Raw genomic sequence first — 11,943 nt, forward strand, 5'->3', positions numbered from 1 at the left:
GTGGGTGGCAGTCCTGCACTCTGACTTCACACAGCATGACACCTAATGTTTCTTAGCCTGGACATTAAGTGAAAGTGTTACCAACCTCTGAGTGACACTGTCACACTCAGGTATGTGAGAAGCACAGCAGATCCACTTCAGACATGGAGGTTCTTTGGAGCTTGGTTAGCTCAGCCAGTGGTGCCCCAGGAGAAGGTCTCTGCAGGAAATATTTGAGGTCATAGGGGCAAGTTGGAAACCCCAGACACATATTCAAATCACACACACACACACACACACACACACACACACACTGCCGATTTGAGAATTTTATTGAACTGTGATCATGTTCCCATCCTAAGGGAAGGATAGCCAATATGGGGTTCAGCTCAAAAACACTCATAGACATACATACAAGTCATAATAGACACACAAAGCGAGACATACACACCACTCAGTGATGGACCACTCACTCACACACACTCTCAATGCACATCAACACACCTGGCTCATGACACACCTGGTAAACACTTAATCCCCGCATATGCATAACTCATGCACTATACACATACATCACCAAAACACACAAAAGCACAAACAATTCAAAAAACCACAGGAAACACACACCAACAATACATATGCCCACCTAGCCACACTCACTGCATTAAGCAGCGCACACCCTCCTATTAATGAGCGGCATGCTTCCCCCCATTCTGTCCCATACCCTTCCTGGGGAGGGCAGTCATCAAGGGGCAGTTAACTGTATTTTGTGACAGGCACCAGGATTAAACTACCACCAACACCCCATGCACGTGGTCACATACACATGGTAACATACAGAGAAAACCTAACAACATACCTTTTTGCTCTCACACATGTGTGTCACCCACAGACACAACTAGCATGTGCACCAGCACACTCTGCTGAGCAGAGGTGTGAGCCCTCTCTGACCTGACCTTGGTTCATGATGAGGTCGAGCATCTTCCTGTCCAGCAGCAGAGACCACAGTCTCACTCCCGATGCTCAGCTGTGATGCCGGTGTTTACTATCACAGACATGAATCAGGAGTCCCTAACCACACGCCAGGAGGCTGGTGACTGGATCTACACGCACTAAAACAGGGCCCAGGTTAAGTCTGACTCAGGAAAAGAGTCAGACACATAGTGCACGCACACACACAACTATCAAACAGCACGTACACAAGTGTACATAGTATATTCAGACAGACGCACAGACTGACACACACAGTCATGGACACAGAGTCTCACACATGAACCCACCAGCACACCGGCAGGTCCATTGGCAAAGGCAGATTTCCAGCTCCTCTCACGTGGGCTCGTCATTGGTGAGTTCAGACACCTTCTTCCCCAGTCTGTCGCCCATCTCCTCAGGTTTTCTTCAGGAGACCTAACATCAGACACACAGAAGCAATATCTGGGGCCTTAGCACTTCTACAGACTTTCCTTTTCCTTAAGCAGCTCCAGAGAAATGAGTCCACAGATGACACTTAACTGCTAATGAGAGACTGCAGCCAAGTCCCCAAGCTTGTGGCTGATTCATGACTGCCCTTTGGGAGCTGTGTGTCCAAGAGCCAGAGGGACTGGAGTCCTAGGGGACAGTGTCCCTGATTCCAGCCATGCCCTGGACGCCTTTTTTCTTGGACATGTTCCAGCTGGGACAAAGGATCTGTCCATTTTTTGTTTTGAAATGATTTTAAAGATTCAGCAAAGTTTAAAAATGATATCAAGAATTCCTTTAGAGGCGTTGCTCAGATTCCATAATGGTTAACATTTTACTATGTTTACCCTTTGTTTGTATGTATGTATGTATGTTTCAGGCTTTAATTCTCAGTGGATATACCACAGTGCGTATTATTAGAAGGCGTATGCTATTAATTTTTCCAGTGACTAGTGTTTTCATTTATCTTCATTGGCTATGGTTTTATCTGCTAGGTTATCTACTGTAAAGTACAGTTTTTTATAGTTACTATTTTAACCTTGTAATTAAAAGGAATAATTTATGTAGATATTTTGGTATTATATAAACATAACATTTTCCTTACTAAAATTTCACCCACTCACTTTAATGATTCTCTTTTTTTTAAAATATATTTTATTGATTTTTTACAGAGAGGAAGGGAGAGAGACAGAGAGTTAGAAACATCGATGAGAGAGAAACATAGATCAGCCGCCTCCTGCACATCTCCCACTGGGGATGTGCCCGCAACCCAGGTACATGCCCTTGACCGGAATCTAACCTGGGACCCTTCAGTCCGCAGGCCGACGCTCTATCCACTGAGCCAAACCGGTTTAGGCCACTTTAATGATTCTTATATGACAAAATTACTGCAAATGTGGTAATCAAATGGTAGCTCTTTACAAATTCTATCATTTTTGTTTAAGTTGTATTCTATAAGAAGGAACTCATCTTTATTCCCCACTCATTTGTGCATTGCTTTTGTTTTGTTTTGTTTTGTTTTGTTAATCCTTACAAGAGGATATCTTTCCAGTGATTTGAGATAGAGTAGAATGGAAGGAAGGGAGGGAAAGAGGGGAGAAAGGAGGAAGGGAGGGAGGGAAGTACGGAGGGAGAGAGAGAGAGAGAAAAAAAGATCAATGAGAGACACATTGATGGTTGCCTCCTGAACGTGCCCCAAGCAGGGCCAGGTATCAATCCTGCAACCCAGGTACATGCCCTTGACAGGGTATCAAACCCACCACCCTTTGGTCCACCAGCAGAAGCTCTAATGACTTTGCCACATCGTCCAGGGTGGTGTTTTGGAATTCTTAGGATATATTCCCATAAGTGGGATCATTAGGTCAAAAGGCAGTTCCTTTTTTAATTTTTTGAGGAAACTCCATACTGTTTTCCACAGTGGCTGCACCAGTCTGCATTCCCATAAATAGTGAGCTAGAATTTCCTTGTCTACACATCCTCACAAGTACTTGTTTGCTGATTTATCAATGGTAGCTGTTCCGGCAGGTGTAAAATGATATCTCATCATTTTAATTTTCATCTCTAAAAGATGAAAATTAAAGATGTTGAACATCTTTTCATATGTATGTCCTCTTTGGAGAAGTGTCTTTTCAGGTTTTTTGCTCAATTTCTAACTTGATTGTTTGTGTTCATGTTGAGTTGTAGAAGTTCTTTATATGTTTGGGAAATTAACCCCTTATCAGATGTATCATTGGCAAATATGTTCTCCCATACAGTGGGTTCCCCTTTCATTATGTTGATGGGTTTTTTTGCTGTGCTGCAGCTTTTTAGCTTGATTTAGTCTCATTTGTTTATTCTTTTCTTTGTTCCTTTGCCCTAGGACTGTGGTCGGCAAACTGCGGCTCGCGAGCCACATGCGGCTCTTTGGCCCCTTGAGTGTAGCCCTTCCACAAAATACCACAAAATACCCCGTGCGGGTGTGCAGATACAGTGCGATTAAAACTTCGTGGCCCATGAGCAGAAGTCGGTATTTTGCAGCCAAAGAGCTGTGTGCGGTTTGTGACCCGCAGTTTGCCGAACACTGCACTAGGAGGTATATCAGCAAAAAATTTGCTTCGAGAGATGTGTGAGGTTTTATTGTGTATATTTTCTTAAAGGATTTTTATGGCATTGGACTTGCATTTAAATATTTTATCCATTTTGAGTTTATTCTTGTGTCTTGTGTAAGTGGGTGGTCTATTTTCATTTTTTTCCATGTACCTGTCCAGTTTTCCCAACACTATTTGTTGAAGAGACTGTCTTTACTCCATTGTATGCTCTTGCCTCCTTTGTTAAATACTAATTGGCCATAAAGACGTGGGTCAATTTTTGGACTCTCTGTTCTGTTCCATTGATCTGTATGCCTGTTCTTATGCGAGTACAGGCTGCTTTGAATACTATGGCCTTGTAGTATAATTTGATATCTAGAATTATGATTCCTCCAACTTTGTTCTTCTTTCTCCAGATTGCAGAGGATATTTGGAGTCTTTTATTTTGGTTCCATATAAATGTTGGGAATATTTGTCTACACCTGAGGAATATGCTATTGGTATTTTAATAGGAATTGCATTGAATTTATAGATTGCTTTGGGTAATAGGGACATTTTATGATGTTAATTATTGCAATCCATGAACATAGTGTATGCTTGCACTTATTTGTGTTTTTCTCAGTTTCTTCCTTCAATGTCCTATAGATTTCTGAGTACAGGTCTTTACCTCCTTGTTTAAATTTTTTCCCAGTTACCTTATTTTTGTTGTTGTTGCAATAGTAAATGGGATAATTTTCTTAGATTCTGTTTTTGATAGTTCTATATAAATGCCACTAATTTCCGCGTATTATTTTTGTATTCTGCTACTTTGCCGAATTCATGTATTAGTTCTAGTAGATTTCTGGTGAACTTTGTAGGTTTTCTATGTACAATGTCATGTCACCTGCGAATAATAACAGTTTTGCTTCCTCCGTTCCAATTTTGATGCCTTTTATTTCTTCTTCTTGTCTGAACGAGGACTTCCAGTACTAGGTTGAAAAAGTGGTGAAAGCAGACATCCCTGTTTGATTCCTGATCTTAAGAAAACCCACATCATTTTTGCCTATTGAGTATTTTGTTGGCTGCACATTTTTCATGTATGGCTTTACTTATCTTGAGTTATTTTCCCCTTATCGCCACTTTTCTGAGAGTTTATATCATAAATGGGTGCTGGGTTTTATTGAATGCTTTTTCTGCATCTAAAGATCATGTGATTTTTATTTTTCATTTTGTTTGGGTTGTGTATCACATTATTGATTTTCAAATATTGCACCAATGTTTCATCCTTGGAGTAAATCTCATTTAATCATGGTGTATGGTCTTTGTAATGCATTGCTAGATCGAGCTGGTAAAATTTTGTGAGGATTTTAGTATCTATGTTTAGCAGAGATACTGGCCTATAACTTTTTGTTTTATTTTAGTGGCTTTATATAGTTTTGCAATTAAGATAATGCTGGCCTCATCAGAAGAGCTTGGAAGTCTTTTCTTCTCTTGTATTTTTTGAAATAGTTGAGGAGGAGAGGTGTTAGTTCTTCTTTGAATGTTTGGTAAAATTTGCCTGTGAAGCCATGCAGTCAAAAGCTTTTGTTTGGAGTTTTTTAAATTACTTTTTAAATTTTATTGGTTGTTATTGGTGTATTCATTTTTTCTGATTGAATTTTGGAAGATTGTATGTTTTTAGGAATTTGTCCATTTCACTTAGGTTGTCCAATTTGTTGGCATTTAATTTTTCATAGTCCTTTCTTACACTCCTTCATGTTTCTGTGATATCAGTTGTTAACTTCTCTTTCATTTCTTATTTTACTCTTTGGGTCCTCTCTGTTTTTTAATGAGTGTGGTTAATGGCTCATCAATCTAGTTTATGTCTTCAAAGAATTAGCATTTGGTTTCATTGATCTTCTGTGTTGAGTTTTTTAGTCTCTTTGTCATTTATTTTCACTCAGATATTTATTATTTCCTTCCTTCTACTTACTCTTGGCTTCATTTGGTGTTCTTTTTATTGTTGTTGTTCATTTAGGTGTAGGATTAGATTGTTTATTTGAGATTATCTTTGCTTTTTGAGGTAGACCAGTAATGCTATGAACGTCTCTCTCAGGACTGCTTTCGCTATATCCATAGATTTTGGGTTTTGTGTTCTCACTTTTGTTTGTTTTCAGGTAATTTTTTATTACTTCCTTGATCTCATTGGTAACCCATTCATTTTTTAATAACATGCTGTTTGGCCTCCATGTGTTTGAATATTTTTGAGAGTTTTTTTTTCCACTGTGGTTGATTTCTAGTTTCATCCATTGTAATCTTAGAAGATGCTTGATATCAATGCAATCATCTTGAATTATCAATACTTATTTGTGTCTTCACATGTTGTATATCTTTGAGAATGTATCATGTGTACTGGAAAATAATGTCTATTTTGCAGTTTTGGGGTAAAATGTTGTGTAAATATCAATTAAATCCTACCAATCTAGTTTGTTGTTTAAGGTTGCTTTTTTTTTTTTTCCTGGACTTTTTGTCTGAAACATCTATCCAGTGGTGACAGCAGGGTGTTAAGATCCCCTACTAAGACTTTGTTGCTGTCAATCTCTCCCTGAAATTCCACCAAGAATTTGTTTATATAGTTAGTTGCTCTTACATTATGTGCATATGTGTTTACAAGGATTATAACCCCTTGTTGGATCAATCCCTTTAGTATTAAGGGTGACCTTCATTGTCTCCTGTTATGGCCTTTGCTTTGAAGTCTATTTTGCCAGATATAAGTATTGCTACCCCAGCGGGTTTTTATTTTGTTTGTTTGATTCCATTGCATGGATTATTTTTTCCCCATTACTTCACTTACAGTCTGTGTGAATCTTTTGTTCTGAGGTGGGTCTCTTGTAGACAGCATATATATGGCTCATGTTTTCTTATCCATTGAGCTACCCTATGTCTTTTTTGGAACATAAGATGTGTTAACATCTTTATTTTTAAAGAATTCTTTATTGTTGGAAGTATTACATATACCCCCCCTTTTCCCCCACTGACTCTCTCCAGCCCTCCCTCCGGCCTCTCTTGTCTCCCTCCCACCACCACCCCACACCTCTGGCTCCAGGCCTTCACAACCCTATTAACTGTGTCCATGGAGTATGCATATATGCATACAATACCTATGGTTGATTACCTCCCACCCAACCACCCTCCCCATACCCCATGTCTTTTGATTGGAGCCAATAACCAATGTACATTTAAGGTATTATTGATAGCTACTTGTTTCTTGCCATTTTTTTCTTTTACCTATGTTCCTCTCTACAATATATTTCTTTTTCTTAAAGCAGTCCCTTTAACATTTCTTGCAGTGCTGGTTTGGTGGTAATGAATAAAGACTGGGAAGTTTTTATTTTGCTCTCCCTGGAATAGTGTGGTCCAAATCTCTCCAGTGGACAGAATCCCTACTGATTCCCAACACCAGATGCTACACAGGCTCCTCCACACCTCCTTGTTGCTCTGGGTTGGGATCCCTGCGTGGGGTTGAGACCTGATGCTTCTAGGGGGAGGGAGCTCCATGCCTGCGATACCCCTCTGGCTTTTCAGCACAACCACACATCTATGAGGAGGCTCTCCCTTTTACCATCTTCCACCCTCCTACCACCCCGCCCCCCATGTGATTTCTACTGTACTGGTTATAAGTTTTCAGATTACCTATCCTTGAGTTGATTTCAAATTGTTTGCTCTGCAATTTAGTTGCAAATCCGGTTTGGGGCTGGGAGCTAGTAGGTGCAGCTTTCAGCTAATCTGCAGATATCTTGAAATCTCTAGTGTTTTAATCCTTGATCTGTTGGCTAAGGTGGTGTCTGGCAAGTTCTCTAGAGAAAAGTCACAATTTTCTTCAAGTTACTATTTTAACCTTGTAATTAATAGGTATCATTTGGGTAGATATCTTGATATTATGTAAGCATAACCTTTTCCTTATTAATTCTTCACCCACTATAGTTAACATCCATTGGTAATTCTTCTATGACAAAATTATTGAAAACGTTGAGGCCAAATCATGATTCTTTTAATTCTATCGTATCTTTCTTACTTATTAGTTGTATTCTCCTATACAAAAACACTTACCCTCATTCCTTAGTCTTTGGTTTTTTATTTATTCATTTATATCATTATGGACTCATGGATTCTTACTCTCTGAGTGATAACCCATTACCATGGTTACTCATTTTGAATCTTTGGGTGTGTATACTCATAGGATGTAGGTCAGGACTGAGACAGAAAGAATGGGGAATAGCCCTGGCCGGTGTTGCTAAGTGGTTACAGCTTAAGCCGGCACAACGAATGGTTGCAAGTTCAATTCCAGGTCATTGGCTTCTTTATTACCTATACTACACTAGTATCTACATCTGTGTCTGTATTTATATCTGTATATGTACCTATACTCATCTGAGAAGTAGATGAGTGTTAAGGTAGGACCCATTACTAGAAAAATTTTCCTAATTATAAATGAAGTGGTATGCTGTTAAATGTATTTTTTAAAGGTCTCTAGATTTTTAACAGCCATGCTTTGTAGCACATAACAATTTTCATATGTAATTACTCATCATGGCTGATTGCAGTCTGCCAACATGATGTAATTGATTGTGCAGTGGGAAGAGATGTGCACAATCAGCTTGAAGCTAACTAATCCCAGCATAAAGCAATTAGTTCAAAAATAAGTAAATAAGTAGATAAGTAAATAAATAAATATATAAAGTTCACTAGTGGCAGAATATGATGTTAAATAAGTGAGTCTTGCATGGCATAAAATAAAAAAACTACGTAAGCAAAAAATGACATATAGCAAAACAGACAAATTCACAAATTATAAATTTGCAAAATATTCTGCTTAAGATTTTGCATATGGCGTATAAGAAATGATGAACAAATGAAAAAAGTCAATTAGGAATAATGAATTATAAACAATCCAGGTAGCAAACATGACCTAGTTGACATATTAACAACACTTGTACCAGACAACAGAATGCATGTTCTATTAAAGTTATATGGAGATGTTTGTCATATAATAGTTTTAGATCTATCTCACTGTGCTCCTGACAACAACAAGTGGATATTGTGATTACCAGTTAAAGAATTTAACCCTATTGACATACATCTCTAAGGCCTGTTTGATATCTCTGTTCCTCAGGCTGTAGATGAAGGGGTTCAGCATGGGGGTAACTACTGTATACATGACAGAAGCAATTATGTCCTTGGAACCCCATGATGAGGAGAAAAAATAAACTCCTGAAGCTGTCCCATAGTATAAAAACACCACAGAGAGATGGGAGCCACAGGTAGAAAAGGCTTTAAAGAGTCTCTTAATGGAGGGCACCCTCAGGATGATGGTCCCTATACGGATATAGGAGCCCAAAATAACACCAAAAGGCAGGAAGAAAATCATTCCTCCCTCAGTGAATAGGACCAGCTCATTGAGGGAGATGTCTGAGCAGCTCAGCTTCAGGAGAGCAGCGAGGTCACAGAAGAAGTGGGAGATGATATTACCAGCACCGAAGCACAATCGGACCAAGAGGAGAGTGTGCAACAAATCATGGAGACAGGAGAGAATCCAGGAGCCAGCCACCAGCACCACACACAGCCTCTCCCTCATGATGGTGGTGTAGTGTAGAGGGTGACAGATGGCCACGTACCTGTCATATGCCATCACAGCCAGAAGAAAATTACTAAGACCGGCAAAATGTATGAAGAAATACAACTGAGAAATGCATCCCACATAGGGGATGGATTGTTGCCCGGTCTGCATGTTCATGAGCATCTTTGGGACAATAACCGAGGAAAGAGAAAGGTCAGAGAAGGCCAAGTGGCTGAGGAAGAAGTACATGGGCGTGTGCAGGCGAGAGTCCAGCCTGATGAGCAGGATGATGAGCAGGTTGCCCAGCACCGTGGTCAGGTACATGCCCAGGAACAGGGTGAAGAACACGCCCTGCTGCCCTGGCGGGATGGGGAGCCCCAGGAGGAGGAACTGGGACATGCTGCTCTGGTTCTCAGGCCTCATGCTGCTCTTCTGTCTGCTGGGAAGGAAGAAGGTGTGGGAATCTCAGGAACCTAAGAGGGATGATCAGAATCAGCACATCGCATGCTATAATTTTCTGGGCAAACCATTCATTTTGTAAAACTTTCATATTAATTCCACACAACTGTGGATGTATACGTCTTTCCTCTCTCCCAGTCTGGCTCCAGGAAAACATTGAGCCCCTAAAGTGGTCAATAAGGCTTTGTCACACAGTCGCACAAAGTGGTTCTCTATTTTATTCAACCATGACTTTTAACATCAAGTCTGTCAGGACCTCTTCTAAGGACTGAGATGCACCAGTGAACAAGAAAAGCAAGATGCCCACTTCTGTGAGATTAGATCTTCATGAGCATGGAGGGATCATTTCTACACCAGCCTAGAGCCAAACCATAATAATTCACTGTGGAAGAAAAATAAGATGAGCCCCAGAAACTGGTATCAGTTGTTAGTGCCTTAAAACCATGTGAGAATCCACGGCTGAGTTGGGCTTCTTGGTGCATTTTCACACTCCTGCTGTGAATCTGCCAGGTCTCACTGACCCACAACTATAAACTCAGGGACACTCTCAAATGGGTGACCATTTAAAACCACTTGATGGCAGAATAGCTCCAAAACTGAAATAATGCACAAACCATCTTTCATAATTTTTGAACATTTAGTACAACATTTGCATATTGGCCTAAGGACCTACCTACATTTCCTAATTAAATCCACACGTCAAACTTACATTCCCAGATTTTAAAACCTTTCAAAGCTGCACTGAGAATTTTTGTTCTTTCACCTTTTTTAGTTTTTAAGAAATAGAAACATAAATGCTACAAATTCTCCAGGCACACAGCAATGAAGTCTGGAATAGAAGGACACACACATGTGTGTATATCTGTATGTATAATGTATGTAACATGTATAAAACTTGATATGTGTATTATCATTTTTTATATAATAAAAATCATCGAGTACTAGCTACTGCATGGTGTTTTGCCTAATATATATTTGTGATCAGAACATTCTTAACTATTACACAGGGAAGCATCCTTTTTCTTACTTAGGGAGGCCAGCACAATGTATTATATTAGAACTGTGAGGACTCAAAGTTGTCCAAAATTCTGAAACCTCTCACTAGACAATTTTATATAATATATATACCTTCTAATTGACAACGAATTCTCAAATATATTATTTTATTTTGCAAAATAACTGTTTGCTGAGAGCCTCTGTAATTTTCCCAATAGAAGTGTAATTCTTTTCATTTACAGATGGGGAAAGTAAGACCAAAAGTTAAGTAACTTTCCCAAAGTCTCTGTGCTATTTGATGGTGACTCTGCCCAATAACCTCACACAGCCTGATGCCTGCAGGTTATTTTCCTTGGACGCTTAATAAAAGTAAAGAGGAGGAAAGGAAAATATAAAAAATGACCAAAAACCCAGAGAAAAACATTTAAAAAAATGTAAAGAAAAGGTTGCAAAATCTGAGGGGCTCTCACATTCGGGTACATGGAAAGGTAAGCAAATTTGTTTCAAGAAACCGGGAGTTGCTTAGAGTGTGGCTTTCTCAGCTAATGGTGCCAGAGAAAAAGGACAGGCAAGGACATACTTGAGTTCTGACACCCATACACACACACACACACACACACACACACACTGCTGAGCTGAGGATTCCAGGCACCTGTGACCACGTTCCCGACCTCAGGGAAGAATAGTCAATATGTGGTTCAGCTCAAAAACACTTGTCTACATACATACAAATCATAAGTAACACACTAAGTGAGACATACACAACACAGAATGATGGACCATCACCCACAAACATACTAACACACCTGACTCTTGGACTCATGTGGTAACATTCAACTGACCACATATATATACCTCAAGCGCTGTACACACATCACCAAAAGCACACAAGACAACTATTAGAACATCTTACATGAGCCCAGCTGGTGCTGCTTAATGGTTGAGTGTCGACCTATCAATCAGGAGGACAGGGTTCGATTCTGATCAGGGTACATGCCTGGTCTTTGGGTTCAATCCCTAGTGGGGGGTGTGCAGGAGGCAGCTGATCTATGATTCTGTCTCATCAAACATAGAGGCAACATCCAATCACCTGGTCACATACACATGGTCACATACACACAGAGAAAATCAAACAACACCCCTTCCAGCTCTCACACACGAGTGTGTCACCCACAGCACAGCTCCCTGTGCACCAGCACACGCTGCTGAGCAGAGGTGTGAGCCCTCTCTGAGCTGACCTTGATTCCTGGTGAGGTCGGGCATCTTCCTGTCCAGAAGCAGAGACAACAGTCTCACTCCCGATGCTCAGCTGTGATGCCAGTGTTTATGATCACAGGCATGAATCAGGAGTCCCTCACCACACGCCAAGAAGTGATAACTTGTTCTACATGCATGAAAACAGGACTTTGA

General features: G+C 40.0%; 1 protein-coding gene across 1 annotated transcript; it reads right to left on the minus strand.

Annotated features, from left to right (window-relative positions):
- Positions 1-8,565: 8,565 nt before the first annotated feature.
- LOC308527932 (olfactory receptor 1J4-like) lies at positions 8,566-9,562 on the minus strand (the record flags this gene model as incomplete). Its single annotated transcript, XM_081103359.1, has 1 exon — positions 8,566-9,562. The coding sequence occupies exon 1, from the start codon at positions 9,499-9,501 to the stop codon at positions 8,566-8,568; it is 936 nt and encodes a 311-aa protein (XP_080959485.1). The 5' UTR covers positions 9,502-9,562.
- Positions 9,563-11,943: the final 2,381 nt, after the last annotated feature.

This window comes from Myotis nattereri, assembly GCF_964212035.1.
Source record: "Myotis nattereri genome assembly, chromosome: 12".
Taxonomy (NCBI): domain Eukaryota; kingdom Metazoa; phylum Chordata; class Mammalia; order Chiroptera; family Vespertilionidae; genus Myotis; species Myotis nattereri.